Below are 18,808 nucleotides of genomic sequence, written 5' to 3' on the forward strand. Positions count from 1 at the left end.
GAGGTGCGCCACCACACCTGGCTACACTTGTTTGGTTTTGCTTTTGGTAAGACAGGCTCTCCCCCTGTAGTCCAGGCTGGCCTCCACTCTTTAGAGGCTGAGATACAGGATGTGCCTTCATACCTTCATCTTGCACATCTTCTGATTCCACGATGAACCCGGAATCACATGGGTAACAGCTCTTCTTTTCAAAGGTATAAGGAAACATTACTGGTTTAGCCAGTAGCCCTCTTACTGATTTATCCTAAACATCATAAATGACACGCAGCACTGTATCATAAACCACAGCGACAATCAGCACGAAAGGCTTCTTCTAAGAGTTCTGCAACTCAGAGTCCATGGGAAGCTAGAGTAAAGGAAACAGTAGGTAAGAATTGGCTACTATCAGGGCAAGGGAGGCGCACGCCTTTAATCCTAGCACCCAGGAGGCAAAGGTAGGTGGGTCTCTGTGAGTTTGGGGCCAGCCTGGTCTATAGGGTGGGTTCTAGGAAACCCTGTCACAAAAAAACCAAAACCAACACACACACACAAAGACACTTGATGAAGTATTTTCTTAATAAAAAGAAAATTTGAGGGCTACTGGGTTAAACAAACATCAAGAGTTTTCCTTACAGTGGGGCTTCCCGAAGGCAGAGATTTACTAACTGTAATTGAATTCCTGAGCATTTTCTCAGTTACAGTACCCCGCAATGACTCGAACACAGATTTCCGAGAGAACAAGACTGTGAAGCTGTGTTCAGAAACAGCTGACTGGGCACATATCCAGAGATGCATCTTTCTTTTTGCTCCAGCATTCTGCTCTGCCTCTCTCCCTGCATCCAACGATCCCATAACTTGAACTGCTCTTCCCTGGTAAGGATGCTGATGCACACCAGCTTGAAGCTCTGCTCCCTACTGTCAAATGGCAGCAGGACACTGTCACCAGCCTTACCATCACTGTGCAATGCGTGCATTCAAAATGCCCGACTCAAGACTGCCTCGGGGTCCTGTCATTTTTCAGACATCAAAGTACAACTGTCTAGAAGTCCTGCCTAAACACCCCGACCCCAGGCAGCCTGCATCAGTTCACACCCGGCCATTACCTGGGCCTCGTGGCTGGCCGCTTCACATTGCCATTGGTTACCAAAGCCACCTTCCCACTCAGTCTCTACCCAGTAACCCACAGCAACACCCACTGTCAGGGAATCTGAGAACCTCTGCTGGCTTTCACACAGTCTGGCTTCTACTCTGCCCCGGACACCACTTGTTGGGGAAATCATTTACTTGAATCGAGCTTGTCTTAAACCATTCAGGGATAACAAGGGCTGCCTGGAGGGTCAGTCTCCTTTAAACTGTTTAGAAAATGTTCTGTGGCTGGGCGGCGGTGGCGCACACCTTTAATCCCACCACTCGGGAGGCAGAGGCAGGCGGATCTCTGTGAGTTCGAGACCAGCCTGGTCTACAAGAGCTAGTTCCAGGACAGGCTCCAAAGCCACTGAGAAACCCTGTCTCGAAAAACCAAAAAAAAAAAAAAAAAAAAAAAAGTTCTGTGTTCATAAGACTGCGCAGAGCCTAACACATCCCGCTTCCTAAAGTCCCCCAGTTCATATGCTTTTAGTGGCTCCAGCTAGCCCTTACGGTCACCTCTGCTTTGCACCCACTCCTCATTGGGATAGCTGGTTTTGAACCTGAACTTGCCCTCTCAGCTTTGTGCTTGGCTGTGGCATTTGCTCTCACCCCTGTGGCTTCTGTGTCTGGTCATCCCAGGATCTGAGCACAGCTCTCCCTCTTGCCAAGAAGGCACACCGTACTAATCCTTATGCTGACGCCGCCGGCACCCAGGGTTTTTAAAGGCCTGGGATGAATCCCCCCTTTGTGTTTAGTTACTCAAACACATCCATTTAAAAAGGCAAGCCTCAGCTACTGCTGGAGATTAGAGGTAGACTGCTTGGCTTGCTGGCAGGGGCCCTGGGCTTATCCGTCTGAGATCCCCAGAACTACAAGCAGCAGAAGAAACGCCCGGCCTCAGCTCCAGTTCGTTGGCTTACCCATTCTCCTTTTACACTTTCCCCGTGAACGGCACACTCACAGAACTTACAGCCCTGAGCTAACACTGAGCTGCAGACTGTTTGGCAACACTTGGTTCCTGTTTCATGATTAGCAGCTGCACAGAACAAGCTCCCTGCGGAAGGTCCCAACGCTGGGTCCCCAGTAAGTGCTTCCCCAGAACCAGCTGGCTAAACGTATTTCAAAGGCCTCACACGCCCACTGTCTGTCTATAATTCAATGGATGACAACCTGCCAATGGCACAGCTTGGATCACCATCATCTGCTTAGGAAACGGTGGTTTGTTGAGCTTCCTGGAGCCAGACTGGATGACAAACACTGCTGTGTGGTTATAAATAAACTAGAAACATGAGGGCTTATAGCAAACCAATAGAACGTTCAGGATGAGAGTCCAGTGATTAAGCCGGCAGTCGGCAAATGTGATGGCAAAGCAAGAAGACATCTTATCCAACGAAAATGAGTTTATGGTGATGAATATGTAATTTGGGGCCATTTGGGGGTGACTGCTGAGGATGGGGCGACTAGGAGCTACTTATTAATACACAATTTTCATTGATATTGTATTTAAGAATTTTCACTATATCCATATGACAGTAATTACAAATCCATTCACTTTTTAAATGTCAGTTATTTCATGAGGATATGAGCATAGCTGAAATAAAACCATACTTGACAAATCAACATGAATCATGGGAACAGGGCCCATTTGAAAAGGACAGCTCTTCCCGATGAGTGAGAGGCCAGACTCTGTGGGGAAGACCAGCCAGGCTTCTGCTCTGTCCTGCAGCTCAGGGTGTCTGCCACTCCAGACAGCACACTCTTGTCCCTGGGGGCCATCATCCCTCACCTTCAGCAAGGAACAATGGTGGCTCAGCTATTGGCTCTAGCTCCTAAGGTAACATGTGGACTACGCCTGCCTAGAAAGTGAGCCGGAATGGGAAAACTCATTCCCACACTTCTGCTTTCCTTCTGGTAACGTCTCCAGAGGTTCACATGAAACGACGTCTAGGAAATCAGCTGAACCCTGGTCAGGGCTGGGTCTTGTTATGGTTTCAATTCCCTTCCCTCTAAAACTCAGCTGGACAATTGACTGCGATGACAGTATTGAGGGGTAACAGTGGTAAGGAGTGAGACATCTGAGGGGTGTAGGCCTCAAGGGCTCTGGGAAGGAAGGGGGAACCAATGCCGCTGTGAGTGAACGCGACTCCCTTCAGTTTCTCCGCCACATGGAGTTCGAGGTGCCATGTTGAACTGTGTTAGTCTGACTCCTCCTCGCAGACTGAACAGCCATGAGAAATCACTGAAGGAGGGTTTACTTAGCTCACGTCTTTAGCATTTCTCCCATACTTGCTGGCTCTGCTGCTTGGGATGTGGTGATGAAGAACATTGTGGCTGAGATGCCCACATGATGGCAGCTAGGAAGCAAGGAGAGGCAAGAGGAGCCCACGGAAAGTACATTCCAAATACCTGCAGACCTGCTTCTTCCGAGAAGGACTGGCCTCTAGAAGCTTCCACCAGTTCCCAATAATGCCACAGAGTTATGGAGTTGTCTGTGGGTTAATTCAGAGATGAAGGTAGAGTTCTCATGACCCAGTCACCTTTCAGTGCCTGGATCCACAAAGCAAGACCAGGCCTTCAACACCCCCCCCCCCGGGGGGGGGAGCATTTTATTCACAAACTCGCAATCTCAGCCAGGGCCTCAGTGTTGGACTCTGCAGTGCCAGCAGTCAGCCAATCAGAATCTGGCTTTGATGAATTACCTGCTCTAGGGCTCTGCTGCAGGGCAGGTGGGCTGGTAGGTCTGTTAACTGTCTGTATATGGGCAGGAGAACATGCTTTTATAGTAGTTTTTAAACCAAAGGGGCGGAGAGCACTGGACAGAATCAAGATTTGTAAGGATCCCAGAAGTGGATCAGAAACAGTGGTAGCCTCATGACCTATTGCCAGCAGGGCAGAAAGGGCCAGTTCTCCAGCTGCCCTGGACAGAGGCATGTGAGAAAGTGGAAACAGGCAGATGCATTTAAAAGCAGAGCACGGGCTGGTAAGGGAGCTGTGGCCGCTCCTGGAAACCCGAGTTCGGTCCTTGGAACCCACAAGGTGGAAAGAGAACTGGTTCCTGTCCTCTGACTGCCACATGTGTGCCGTGACGAGTGTATGTGTGTACACACAGACAAGTAAATGTGTAGAATCTCAAAAGTAAAAGCATATTACTTCTCTAGAAAGGAAGCTATTTAACCTCTCGGGTATTGGCGTGAACAGCTCTGGGCCCATTTCCACATCTGCCTACTTCCTAGTGATGACTGAGAAGATACGTAAACACCCAGAACAGTGTGGCTCTGCAGTAAGTGCCTGTAATATCAGTCACTGCCCTACCATCATGGATTCCCCTCCTTTCCTTCAAAGACAAAATGAAACAAACAGATGCAGACACTAGAATATTAGGTGAAATGGTGACCCCTCAGGTGACCCGCAGGCTGCTTCCTGTCCTTGCTCTACCTGCTTCCAGGGCCAGTGTGCCTAGACCCATTCCAACAGAATACGTACGTTACTGATGTATCTATTCAGCGTTCAACTGCCACTGCTAGTGAAAGCATTCTGACCTCTGTATAAATAAAGGGACATTTAACTAGGCCATAATAAGAGCAATAAAGCTTTCTGTTAAAATTCAAAAGGATTCTCAAATTGGTGACTTCTAAAAATGTTTTTGTAAGACAATGCATCAGAAATATGAATACATTTCCAAGGATATGGGACAAGACTGTTAACTGATGCTCCTTGGATTAGCAAAGGTGTTTTTAATAAATGGCCTTCACATCACAAAGCCATCGAGGGGCAGGGGTCCTCTACTGTGGTCTCTAATACCTTTGATCTCTGTTATCCTGGTATTCTGTTGCTACACTAGAAAAACCTTTTAAAAATAACGTGGAGAAGGGAAAATGTTAGGTTCCGGTTCTCCCGCAGGCACACTTATGGGACTGACAATCACACAATCCCTAACTCACTCCATAGTGATGCATCTGCACCGGCAAGGAAAACACGCATGCTAGCTTTCAAGGTTCTGCATATTGCAATGACAGGGCCCTCCTGTCAGCCAATCGTTTGCTCTGGGCAAGCACCCAACTATGTAGTTGTCTGGGGTGACACTGGGTGCTGCATCACGTCATTCCTGTGGCGACGGTGCCTCCTCCCGCAGGTTTGACCCTCTGGGATCCAGCTGCAGACCTACTGCGTGACACAGCAATGTGACAACTCTTAGCGACCAAAGGGAAGCATGTCCAGGATTTAAGAGACACTGTAAGGCTCGTGAGACGCCGGCTTGCCGTAATCAACACTGAGGAGCATCCCAAAGCATCCTTGCTGAGGATGTCAGGGAGCTGGATAACACTACTTGGCTCCTTAGAAAAATCTGCTTCTGTGACCTTTTGGGGTTACATAGAGAAAGGTGCTAAGTTTTGAACCCCGTTGGCACTTTTGGGTTTTAGCAGGGGTGGGGAGTGGATTTCTGGGATAGCTGACCAAACAGCAAGCACTCTTAATGCTGCCTGGGCCATGTGGCTGGGTGGAGGGAGCACGGGTAAAACCACGAGTTCTATCACTACTAGCATGCTGGTACAGGGATGGATCTCAGGTGGTCAGGCGTGGCAGCATGTGCCTTTACCCACTAAGCCGTGCTGGCTGTCCTGTAGAGAGTGGTTTTTAAACAGTTTCATATTCTTCAGATAATAATGGATGCTAGGCCACGTAGCAGCAGACTATTATTCCTTCTGAAATGGCAGCCAGCCATGAGGTAATTTTATTTCTATATTTTAAAATATGTTTTTAAAATTTATTATTATTATTTTATGTGTATTAGTGTTTGCTTGAATGTATGTGTGTGCCCCACATACATGCCTGGTGCTTGTGGAGACCAGAACGACCCACCTGGAACTGGAATTATAGGTTCTTTTGAGTCACCACGTGGGTACTTGGGGACCAAACCAAGGTTCTCTGCAAGAGTAGCAAGGGCTCTTAACCACAGCACCACCTTCCCAGCACCAAAGATTTTACTATTCATTTTAAATCATGAATATATACATGTGTGAGCATGAGTGCAATGCCAGCAGAGGCCAGAAGATGGCGTCAGATCCCCTAGAGCTGGGTGTGCAGGCGTCCCTGAGCTGCTTGGCGCGGGTGCGGCAAATGAACTCAGGTCCTCGCAAGAGCAACATGTGCTCTTCACAGCTGAGCCATCGCTCCACCCCTTAATAAATTTTTAAAAAACTTTTTGTTTTTATTTCTTTGTTTATTTAGTTCTGCATACGCTGTCCAGTTGTTCCCACGCGGTTTGCTGACTGTCTTTTCTCCATTAGAGTGCTTTGGCGGCCTGTTACTAATTGGCGGTATGCTTCTGGTCTATTTCTGGACATTCTATTCTGTCCCATTGATCTGTTCTTTCATCCTTTTGCCAACATCACTCTGTCTTGATTATTGTAGTTTTGCAGTAAACCTTAAAATTGGGTAACATGATCTTCCACTTTATTCGTCTTTAAAACGACTGCTTTGGCTATGTTACTTCCTTGCCTTTCCATAAAAATTTCGAACTGGCTCACATTCAGCTGCTAGGAAAAGTCCTGCTGGGAACTGCTTGGAGTAGCACTGGATCTACAGGTCAGCCTGGAGAGACACAGAATCTTGGGCATGTCAAATCTGACCAGGGAACTCTGTCTGTCTCTGCATGGACTCAAGTCCTACAGCCTGCAGTAGTGCGCTGCAGTGTCCACCACACACGCGCCCCGACCCTCAGCCGTTCACTCCAGGGAGGAGCTGCTCAGAAACGATGCGTGTGCATGCGTGCGTGTGTATGTGCGACATTTAACTAACTGTTGGTGATGCAGAGATGTACAGTTGATTTTGCCAAACTCATTACTTCTAAGCTTTTTAAAAAGTGGATTCGCATGCCGGGCGGTGGTGGCGCACGCCTTTAATCCCAGCACTCGGGAGGCAGAGGCAGGCGGATCTCTGAGTTCGAGGCCAGCCTGGTCTACAAGAGCTAGGTCCAGGCCAGGCTCTAAAAAAAGCTGCAGAGAAACCCTGTCTCAAAAAACCAAAAAAAAAAAAAAAAAAAAAAAAAAAAAAAAAAAAAAAAAAAAAAAAAAAAAAGTGGATTCGCCAGGCTTTTGCTTATATTTCCCTATGGCACTAACACGTCTAGTGTGGTGCTGGTAGGGATGGTGGGTGTGGTCACCTGTGCCTATTCACATCGGCACTCAGCCATTGGTCACAGTAAGTGTGGTGCTGGTTGTGGGCACTGTCTGTTGGGCAGAGGAACCTTCCTCCTCTCACAGCTTTCTGAGGGCAGCCTTCTTTACAAAGGCCACAGCTGACTCGATGGCAGCTCAGCTTCTGGCCTTCTTCCTCAGCTCAGCTTCTCTAGTTAGTTAACCTTTTGCAATATTTTTAGAGGTTTCACTAGCTGTATATGCATCTGTACGGGGTTTCTGTATGCATTTGGTGGGAGAGACAGGGGCTGTGTGTTTAATTCAGAAGCTGTGGGTGATTTTTAGAAACCAGTTTATTTATGTCTTTGTGTGCACATGCAGCTCATGTGCGTGTATGGGAGAACATGTGGAGGTCACAGGATAGTCCTGTGGCATCAGTTTTCCCCCAGATCCTTCCTCCTTTATGTGGGTTCTTGGGACTCACACTTAGGCCACCAGGCTTGTGCGGCAAGCCCCTTCACCCACCAAGCCATCTTGCCGGCCCTTGAGTTATCTGAAGGGGAAGACTGAACAGCTGAGTCAGTGCCCTTAAAGCCCTGCAGTTTGAAGAGCTGAGAACCTGCAGAGAAGTGGTTTAGCCCATGCCAGGGAACTGTGCCATGCACACCCTTGCTCCTTTTTTCTATAAGTATTGTCTTTTCCAATTTTTATATTTACCAAACTAGTGTATATGCATAGTTGATGCCGCAAATGGTACTAGAAGATGTATAATAAATAGTCTCTGTACCACCATTGCCCCTCTCCTGTAATCTCTACTCCAAAGCAACTGATTTAACTTTGCTTATTATGATTTCTGCTGTTCATCCCAACATTTGTGTGTGTGTGTGCACGGGCACATGCACGTGCTTGTGTCCGTGTGACTGTACGTGTGTGGTTGTATCAAGGTAGAGTTTGCCAGCATGTAGGTCCTTGCATAGTGATCTGGAACGGGCTCTGAACCTCTTTATCACAAAAGTCCTGCTGGCTTCCAGAGAGGCTTTCCCATATGAGGAATGGAAGCGTGGAAGCTGTCTTCTGAGGACCCCAGTGGAGAGCGGATTCCCTATCTTCCTACTCCAGGCTGTGCTAGTCTTCAGGACCACTCCGCCTCCTGTAAGGTAGGAGGGCCAGCTGCTGGGAGCATCAGATGGGGAGAGAGATCCTCAAAGTTAATGCCCCTGCACAGGCGGCCAAGTTTTAGTGTTGTCCCCACTCCGACCTTGAGGGCTATGCTGTGCCTTCAAGTCCTAAAGATACAGTGCTAAATAAAAAGGGGGGGTGGGGACTAAGAAAACCCAGCACGGAATCCAACTCCCGCTCTCCCCTGCTCTCAGGCTCGGGCACAGGCTGTGTATTTTGCTGTGCATTTTGCTGTGCATTTTGAATTTGCTCTAGCTTGTCTCCTGAAGAACTAATCAATCATAATCCCCTACTGACCATGTCCTGTCATTGATTTTCTGCTCTTCTTCAAGCTGACAGCTTTAAGCAAAGACTATTTTTTTTTTCAATTCCTTTTTGGGCCTGACAAAACTTTTTCTAAGCGGGATTGTAAACAAAGCTTACATTTGAGCACCGGAACAGATGATGACATACAGCCCACTGGGTCGTGATCCACTAGTGGTATCTGGGTAATAGCATTTCACCTTACTGCAGCTTTGTCTCCATAGAAGTATCAAACAAACCTGCAGCCCAATATTACTTAAGTCCTAAGTCTCTAATTCTTACTGTTTACTGGGCACTTACTCTGTGCCAGGGATAAAAGTATTTCATTCTCACAACGACTTTGTAACATACAAACAGCATTATCGGTGCACCACAATCAGGGACTGAAACTTCAAAAGCGCAAGGAATTTGCCAATGATCACATGCAACATGAGCGACAGATCTGAAGTCAGGTTTGACTCTTCCAGATGTCACTCTTCAAAAGCAGGCTATACTGCTTATGGGTAAGGAAAACCATACTTTTATTAGAAACGTAATGGTAAGAAAGTTTATTTCTGTAGCCACTGTGATGTATTGGCCACCTTAAATACATACTAAAAATGCCCGGTCATGTCACTTGCAGAGCATGGGCTGTCAGCCTACTTGACACCTTGATATAACACTGGCATGTTTTAAATCTGCCTCCTTATACGTTTAATAAACATTTCTAATATTGCTCCTCTATTTACTGACCTAAATAATATGCACTGTGGGAAACAACATAAAACAATGTCCTAAAGCTTGGCATGAGAACAAGAAATTGAAATGGTACCAATGATGATTTGAAGAGAACATTCTAAAGACTTCCTTAGGTCTTCTCCAGAGTCTGGAGGCAAGGTAGGATTTCTATTTTTGATATTCATTTTGAATTGCTACAGCCACACTTTTCAGTTTATAGGCTGTCTCTCTCTCTCTGGACAAGCACAGTTTATATCATGTAACTTTCACTAGATGCACACAGATTACAGGGCCGTCTCACCGGATACACACAGGTTACAGGGCTGTCTCACTGGATACACACAGATTACAGGGCTGTCTCACCGAATATGCACAAGGAATAACCAAAAACTTCCAGCTGCCCAAGAATCACAAACTTCCGGATTTCTCTTCTTAGGGAAGTGTTAGCTGGTTTAACTATTCTGGAGCTGTGGTGATGGGAGCGGTACTCGGGTAGAAACTATTCTGAAGGGGTGATGATGGGAGCGGTACTCAGGTAGAAACTATTCTGAAGGGGTGATGATGGGGGCGGTACTCGGGTAGGTGGAAACCTCAACTAGCCACTGCTTCCTAGCTACTATCAGGTACGAAGGCAGTCTCCACGCATGAGTCCAGGAACATCACTGGAAAGCACACTTCTTTCTACATCTTTGCTCAAACCCAGGTGTTGCTTCAAGGACATTAATAAACTGGGGCTGCGCTTCAGAGCATTTGCCTGGTATGAGGCCGCGGGTTCAATCTCCAGCAGCAGAAGAAAACATTCTTTTTCTGAAGGATATTGCTATCTGTAGTTAGCACAGCTGTGGGTTCCTGTGTTTCCCAGACAGTGTGACATGACCTTATACAATGCCAGTCTTCCTTTCCCTCCCTTTCTCACACTTTCTCTTCATAGACCCATGGCCCTATTTCAGGAAGGCCTTGTGCTCGCTCTCTTTCTCTCTCTAATAAACCATCACAGTTCTCAAAGCGTTGAGCAGAAAGCTAGTTCAGCTAGGGGCACACCCAACCCAAATCCTATCAGCTTGTAAGAGAGATCACTGCAAAATACTCAGGAATTGTGTAAGCAGACTGTTACCTCTGGTAGCTTGAAATCAGCAGGGAGGAAACGTTAATGCCACGGAGCTTGGCACACATTGTTAGCGCTCCTTCCCCATTGTCGGGCATGACAAGCTGCCTTATCAGCATACCCTAGGTAACACTTGCCAGAGCTTACACTCTTCAAAGAACACCTGAGAACCTTACAGAGACAAAATTAACTTCTATGGATTTCTCTAGCAGGAATAAACAACAGAAAAATCACCATAGGCATAGCCATGGTGATTTGCATAAGCAAACCGCTAGATCATGTCAGGAACAGGCAGGTGAGCTTGTACATGAATAGAACTGGAGCAGACACTGCAACAGTTCTGGAAAGGCATGGTCTTCCTAGGCAAAGGAGATTCCCCAAAGACATGAACGTGTAACAACCCTACAAGGCTTGAATCATTCTGAACCAGACAGTTTCCAGAGTCATTGGCCAAAGCAAAACAGCACAGGTAAGTAGACCAGGCTTCCTCTGTAAATGGGAGGAGGAACTGTGACTAAAGATCCGGATAACTGCCTGTACACTGGGAAAAAGGTAAGTTTAATATGAGCAGCAGTGAATCCGAAAATAGACTATCATCCAACTGAATCTCAAACCAGTGCCAAAACACTGGGCGGTGGGGCACACGCCTCTAATCCCGGCATTTGGGAGGCAGAGGCAGAGGCAGATGGATCTCTGTGAGTTTGAGCCTGATCTAGAGTTGGTTCCAGGCTAGGCAAGGCTACATAGAGAAACCCTGTCTTGAAAAACCAAAACCAAATCAAACCAACCAACCAAATAAACCAACAAAAACTGCAAAACTACTGAGCTAGTGGTTAGAAAAGGCCGACATTAACAGCAGGACTGTCACTCATAGCCTGCTGGGGGAGGGGAAATCAGTTTTCTCCAGGACACTAGGTATTTCAACCACTCCAGAGCAGGCCTCGTGCTCAGGAGTAGTGGACTCCACAGGTTTTTGTTTTTCCATGTGTGTGCATGTGTGCTTTTATTTAACTTTTTTTTTCTGTTTGGGTGTTGTTTCCTTTTGTTTTCTTGATTTTGCAGGGTTTTGTTGTTGCATTAGTTTTTGTTTTATTGGGTTTTGATTGAGAACTTACAGCTGGGTGTAGGGAAGGGGAGAAGATCCGGTAGGACTTGTGGAGGGAAGAATATCATCAAAATAAGTTTAAACTTAAAAATTGTTTTAAATAATAAAAATATAATAAAAAAGAAACCAAATTTACACCGAACACTTTCCTAAGAACCAACAAAAAAGTGGCCACCCATAGTTACGTATGGTAATTTGAATGAGAATGGCCCACAGAAGCTCCTAAGTGTGAATGCTTGGATTCTAGCTAGTGAAACTGTTTGGGAAGAATTTGGAGGTGTGGCTTTGTTGAAGGAAGTGTGCCATGGGGCCTGGGTTTGAAGTTTCAAAGGCTCCTGGCCATCCCCAGGGCTTTTGCCTCCCACCTGCAGCTTGAGAAGTAAGCTCTCAGCTGCTCCTGTCGCCAGGCCTTTACTCCACCATGGACTCCAACCCTCTGGAGCCTAAGGTCAATTAAACACTTTCTTTTGAGTTGCCTTGGTTGTGGTGTTTTACCGTGGTAACAGACATGTACATATGTATAATAACCTACACATAGTCACAGTCCTAGAGCGCTGCCTTCAAAGGGACAGGGTGCTTTCCTGTCACTCAGTTGTCTTTTGTTTGCACGTCTTTCCATGCGTCTCTCTGTCTACACACTGACCATGTGTCTCTCTGTCTACACACTGACCGTGTGTCTCTCTGTCTACACACTGACCGTGTGTCTCTCTGTCTACACACTGACTGTGGTCTGTCTACACACTGACCATACGTGTCTCTGTCTACACATTGACCATGGTCTCTCTGTCTACACACTGACCATGCATCTCTCTGTCTACATGCTGACCATGCGTCTCTGTCTACACACTGACCGTCTGTCTCTCTGTCTACACACTGACCGTCTGTCTGTCTACACACTGACCGTCTGTCTCTCTGTCTACACAGACCATGTGCCTCCACGTGCTGAGCAGCGTCCTAAGTACAATGGCATGCAGGTTCTAGTCCCGCCTGGTGATTCACTCTACCCTTTTAAACATTTATTGTTCAGTGAGCGCTCTTCAAAGGCCACAGGCACAGAGGTTCTACCAGTACCATGTGGAGATCAAATTCCCGATTTGCCTGCTGTAATTAGAAAATGACATTTGAAAGCTATGACCCCTCACGAGAACAGTCACTGACAGCTTTGCAGAGATGATAACTTGATTTTTGAGGGAAATGGTGGTGTAGATATAACAGAACTGTTTGGAGGAATAAAAATGTAATAAAATAAACAAAAGTAACATCGTGAAATACAACTACATGAATTCTGGCTTATATTTAATCAGTGCTTCTGAAAATAGAGTCTACAAGCACTAACTATGGATCCTAGGGTCTACAGTTACAGAAAAACTTCAAATGTACTGTTACAGTTGTTAATTATAGGAAAATCACATGGTCTTGTCAGTGTCAATTAATGAACATGTGTTACATGAAGAGTTCAGTAGGTACTCCCCTGTGTTCTCATGTGGAAATATAGCAAATAATTCATTAACAAAGATTCAGCTAAGCATGCTTTCCATGCTAGTGCTGCTAGACAGCAGGAGAAGGCACAGACACCAAGGACAGTGTAGTTACTGTCTGTGTCTAAGGAGACTCCATCTGCTAGCCATGGAGGAATCACAGCATGACAGGTTGGTTTCCTGGTCTTCACTGCTGATCCGAGGAGCATGCACTACCCAACCCGAGCCACACAAGGGTCTGTGGAAATCACCCAAGCAGAAAGTTGACTTTCCTTTCAGTAATGTGTGTAATGCATCTAATGGCCACTAGATGGAGATCAGATCACTCCATCAGAGTCAGGGAAAGCTGCTGGCATCCCAGAGAGGAAGTAGGGCATCAAGAATGAGGTATCTCTCCCCACTACTTCTGTAAGACAGATTTTCCAAGCTCCAAAACCAGGAGCAAGCAGAGCTCTTCTCAGTAAACACAAATGGGGTAGCTTGAGGGCTGACTAGGAAAGGAACTGTAGAAGAACAAGTATTACCTCTTATAATTGACAATGACTCCTATTTAGATCTGGCTGTACAATCTACTTGTGAACAACAGCATGAGTAGGCCTACGTAGGGTAGTCAATATACTGCCTCATCATTTACCAAGAGATTTGACCACAAGCTCAAACAATAGCAGACTGTTCAGATAATTCATTCTTAGAATAAGAATGCACACTCCATTTGTTTTTCTGTCTGAGTATCCAAGTATGCACACTTAATATCATAAGGACCAAGGAACAGTGGAGGTAAAAGGAGCATGTAGACCAGCATCTATTTTCAAATCAAAATGCCATTAATTCTGACTTACATTACTTTATTACTAAGTTTGTCTTGTTCTGAACTTTGAGCTGAGGACATAAAGCTAAACACTTCTGAGAAAACATTTTGATTAGAGGAAGTTCAGATAATAATATTTTGGTTATTCTTGAGATAATTTTGCTCATTTCTAGCTTAACTATTTAGCTTCGGTTGCCAGTGCCATTTTGTTGCTAAAATGTGAGCACGAAGGCCGGCCTGAATTGTTGCTCGTCTGTACTAAACGAGGGAGCTGGGACAGCAAAGATCTGTGATGTAACCAGAAAAACCCTGGGAGGAAAACACTACACAATTAAGACATAAATAAGTAGGGGTTAATGCTTTAAACAGCCAAGAACCACTTTTAAATTGTAAGTAAAGATTCTTTCAAGGCCTTTTAGAAATAATAAGCTTAATTTAAGCCACCAATATTTTCCTTTCCCCTTACTTCTTTTTGTTTTTGTTTCTTAAGACAAGGTTTTTCTGAGTAGCCCTGGCTGTCCCGGAACTCAGTCTGTAGACCAGGCTGGCCTTGAACTCAGAGATCCGCCTGTCTCTGCCTCCTGAGTGCTGGGATTAAAGACTCCTTTTTCTTTCTCTTTTGGACTTTTGAGATTGGGTCTTGCTATGGAGCCTGGATTGTCCTAGAACGCACTATATAGTTCAAGCTGGTCTTGAATTCATGATTGCTCTACCTCCACATCACAAGTGCTGAGGTTATAGCCATGCACCGCCATACCCAGCAAGACTACACATCTTGGCCAAACATAGCAGGATCTTTGATCTCCACATTATATGAGAAATTCAAAGAAAACATATTGGAAGTTCAAACACAATAATATTTACTGCTAGGCACCAATGAAAACAGAAGAACAAAAGTTCAATAGAGAGGAAACTAACATTTAGAATAATTCTGAGCAAGACCACAGGTAACTAGTTCCCTAAATATCATCAAGCATAGCAGTCAATCTGCTGCTACAACTGAGCTGCTTACATACTGACAGCATTTTAGAGCGATGTGTTTGCTTTAACTCAACTTAATATATTTATGTCTCTTCAAAAGTATTGGAAGTCATGAGCCTATTTTGGTTTGAGATCTTCAAAACATTCCTGTAAGCTTTCAAAAATCTTAGAGAATGATGTAGTATTTATCCATAAGCGTACTCATATCTCTTTCAAGGAAAATCAATTATTAATCAATTATTTATAGACTTGTTAGTGGAAATGTCTTACCTTGTTGATGGCTATTTGCAGAGTGATGGGGCTGTTAGCAATGTACACTTCTTGTAATTAACTAATTAACCAATCAATTGATTTTAGAGCCTATCTTTCTTTTTGCTTCACAACAACTATATGTAACAAGAAAAGATTTGTTCTGAAGATTGAAATCAATTGCAAGTTGATCCTTTAATTTATGTTTTAGTATAAATGAATCTACAGCTTGCCTTGTTCCTCTGGTTAGTCCAGACAGCACCAAGAATAGATGCTGAGCACTTCGTCTCAGTGCAGCTGTGGGCTTATTTTCAGAAGGGCTGTCCTTGTATCTCTCTCAGACTTGCACCTATGCAAAGTGCCTGCTTCGTCTGCAGAGAGGTGTGGACAAACTCTATTGGAAGTACACTTCACTGACCTCCAGCCTAGAGCTCTGGACCTTGGAGGAATCTGCTCTACATGACATCCCTAGGGTATTGCTTTCCCAGGCAGCATGTGCAGATGCCAGCAACCATGCTGATACAACGCAGAAAAGGTGCAGAGACCCAGAGATGCCTCTGGCTGAGAAGTACAAGTTGAGTATATGTGTATGCTGTGGCGGTGGGAACTGTACATTCAAACACTGGCGGGAGCTAAGGCAGTCTTATTTGTCACTCAAGATGGAGCGATTATCTTCTTCCATTGGGAGTTTAAGAATTATTTTAGTCATGTAAGCAGCTATTCGAGTGGCTAAGCACAAAGTTTCCTTAATCGTGGCATTTAAAACTCAATTTGTGAGAAGAAAGGCCAATTCAAGTGATACCTGCAGAGGTCTGTCACTGTCTTGTCCAATCATGTTTCTCCATTCCATGAGCGATTGCTGCAGCCGTTCAAGTCCGGTTTCCCAAAGCCTGACACGCCCTCCCATATCAACAGTCACGATGCCGCTTTTGTCCCACTCAGCCAGTAGAGCATCTGTGTCCGAAACAGCAGATATCCACGCGGTGTACGGCGAGAGGGACTCTGCACTGAAAACGGAGCCCAGAGGAAAGATCAGGAACCATGCGAAGCAGGCAGGTGACACCCGAACACATGCAATGCTACCGCCCCCCCCCCCCCCCGCCCCCACTTTGGTGAGTTGCACCCGCTCCTCTCCCACTCTCCCATGCAAGGTTGCTTTATGTCTGCTTTTACCCATCTCACATCACAAGAAAATCCCAGAGATACATGCAGTGAGGGTAGAAGAACGCACTCCGTTAGGGGCTACGGAGACAGCCCGGTGGTTAAAGCACTTACTGTGCACACAGGGAGAGGAGGGACTTCAGTGAGTGGGGTGGTAGCCTCCTGCCACTCAGCTGCAGAGGATACGGTGAGTGCGTGGAGGGAGGCAGGGCTTACAGGAGAGCACTGCATGTTCAACCTCCCAGCACCACAAAATAAAAACTAGCCAAATTCAAATATATGCTACAAAAACTTGAAGAAATACATTCATTTTGGCTCTGTGCTGTGGGACAATGGTCTTTTATCCTATCACTTGTATTTTTTTTAATAAAATGCTGATTGGCTAGTAGCCAGGCAGGAAGTATAGGCATGGTGATGGCAACCAAGCAGGAAGTAGAGGTGTGGCAACGAGAATTATGGGAAGAAGAAAGTTTCAGTTTGCAGTTGTCACCCAGACAGAGAGGAAGCCAGAAACAGAGCAAGCAAGATGTGACTGCCTTGCCGAAAAAGGTACCACGCTACATGGCTAACACAGACAAGAATTATGGGCTAATATAAGTTATAAGAGTTAATAAGAAGCCCGAGCTACTAGGCCAACCAGTTTATGATTAATATAGACCTTTGTGTGTTTATTTGGGTCTGAATGACTGCGAGACCAGGCAGGACAGAAATCTCAGTCAACAGCTCTGCAGTTATGCAACTTTATTATGTTTTCTTATAATTTGAAGTTAGCTTTTGTGGTGGTTTGGATGAGAAAGGCCCAATAGGCTGATATGTTTGATGCTTGGTCCCAGTTAGATGAACTCTTTGGTAAGGATTAGGAGGTGTGTCCTTGTTGGAAGAAGTATATTACTGGGGATGGGGTTTGAAGTTTCAAAGCCCAAGCCAAGCCTAATCTCACTCTCTCTTTGCCTCCTGCCTGTAGATCAGGATGTAAGCTCTCAGCTAATGCTTCAGTGCCATGCCTGTCTGCCATGGCAATCATAGACGAACCCTGTAAAACTATAAGCAAGCCCCCAATTAAATGCTTCCTTTCAAAAGTTGCCTAGGTCATGGTGTTTTATCACAGTAATAACAGTAATTAAGAAAGGCATCATGTGGAACACTGATGTTCAGCAGAAATTTAACTATCAAACACACACACACCAATTACTATCTTAACTTTAGATGATTCATTCCTAATGTGTATCAAATATAGCACTAGCTAATTTAAACAGAGAATCAGGATGTAAGGACCATAATTTAAATTATGTGTCATATGAAATGTGTTAGAAGTATAAAATATGTACTGAGATTTGAAAGACCTAGAAGAAAATTGATTTTTCTTTGAGACAGAGTCTCACTATGTACCCGTGGCTGGCCTGAAACTTGCAGAGATCCACCTGCCTCTCTTTCCTGAGAGCTGGGATTAAAGACATACATTTAATGTCTAGCCTACATTAAATTTTTATACTGAAAATATCCCAAAAGTTAATGGTTTAAATAAAATATATCAATTTTACCTGGTTCATTTTTCTTCCCCTCTCCGGTAATGAAGAGCAAACCTTGAGCACTGCACATTGTTGGGCACATAGTCTACCTCTGAGTATATCCCTAACCCCTTGTCTACCTCTGAGTACAACCCTAACCCCTTGTCTACCTCTGAGTACAACCCTAACCCCTTGTCTACCTCTGAGTACAACCCTAACCCCTTAGTTTACCTCTGAGTACATCCTCTAACCCCTTAGTCTACCTCTGAGTACATTACTATCTGAGTACATCCCTAACCCCTTGTCTACCTCTGTGTACATCCCTAACCCCTTATCTACCTCTGAGTACATTACCAACCCCCTTAGTCTACCTCTGAGTACATCCTCTAACCCCTTAGTCTACCTCTGAGTACATCCCTAACCCCCTTTTACGTCTTTATGCAGCTCTAAGAAATATTGCTTGGATGGGTTACACTGAGCTTCAGTCTAAGGAACAAGTTGTGGCACTGCTGGGACCTGCTGTAAACCCAGCTGCCTTTCCAGGAGTTCTTTTCCTGGCCAGGAAATAAGTAGTTCATACAGAATGTAGAGAACACAGATACAAACAGCTTAAGAGAAACATTGGAAAAATGACCAAAGCTTTAGAAATGGTAACAGCAGTTATGCTGATTTTGACAATGTGACAATGTGACAAAACCTTCCCTATTTGGGAAGAGAAACCTTAATTGAGAAAAATGCTTCCACCAGATAGCCTATAGGTTAATCTGCAGGGCATTTTGTTGATTCATGGAGACTGCTTAAGCTCCTGCTTCCAGGCTTGTGACCTCATTTCCCCCAGTGAGAGCGTGGGCCTGAGAGTTCTGATACTTGCGTTTGGAGTCGGTTTTTATCACAGCAATACAAAACCTAACTAAGACACCATAGGAATTCTTTGCTTTGATTTCTCAACTAACTGTATATTTGAAGGAAT

General features: G+C 45.1%; 1 protein-coding gene across 3 annotated transcripts in view; it reads right to left on the reverse strand.

The window, feature by feature from the left end:
- Positions 1-18,808, reverse strand: part of Vwa8 (von Willebrand factor A domain containing 8) — a 319,412-nt gene that overhangs the window by 55,393 nt on the left and 245,211 nt on the right. For 2 of the 3 annotated variants that reach the window (XM_038310723.2, XM_038310725.1), the window contains exon 37: positions 15,972-16,176. In XM_038310723.2, coding sequence (XP_038166651.1) covers positions 15,972-16,176 — 205 coding nt within the window. Of the gene's footprint in view, positions 1-298; positions 347-15,971; positions 16,177-18,808 lie in introns of those variants that run through there. The other variant, XM_038310726.1, reaches the window with a different exon arrangement.

The sequence above is a fragment of the Arvicola amphibius genome, chromosome 13 (genome assembly GCF_903992535.2).
Source record: "Arvicola amphibius chromosome 13, mArvAmp1.2, whole genome shotgun sequence".
Taxonomy (NCBI): Eukaryota; Metazoa; Chordata; class Mammalia; order Rodentia; family Cricetidae; genus Arvicola; species Arvicola amphibius.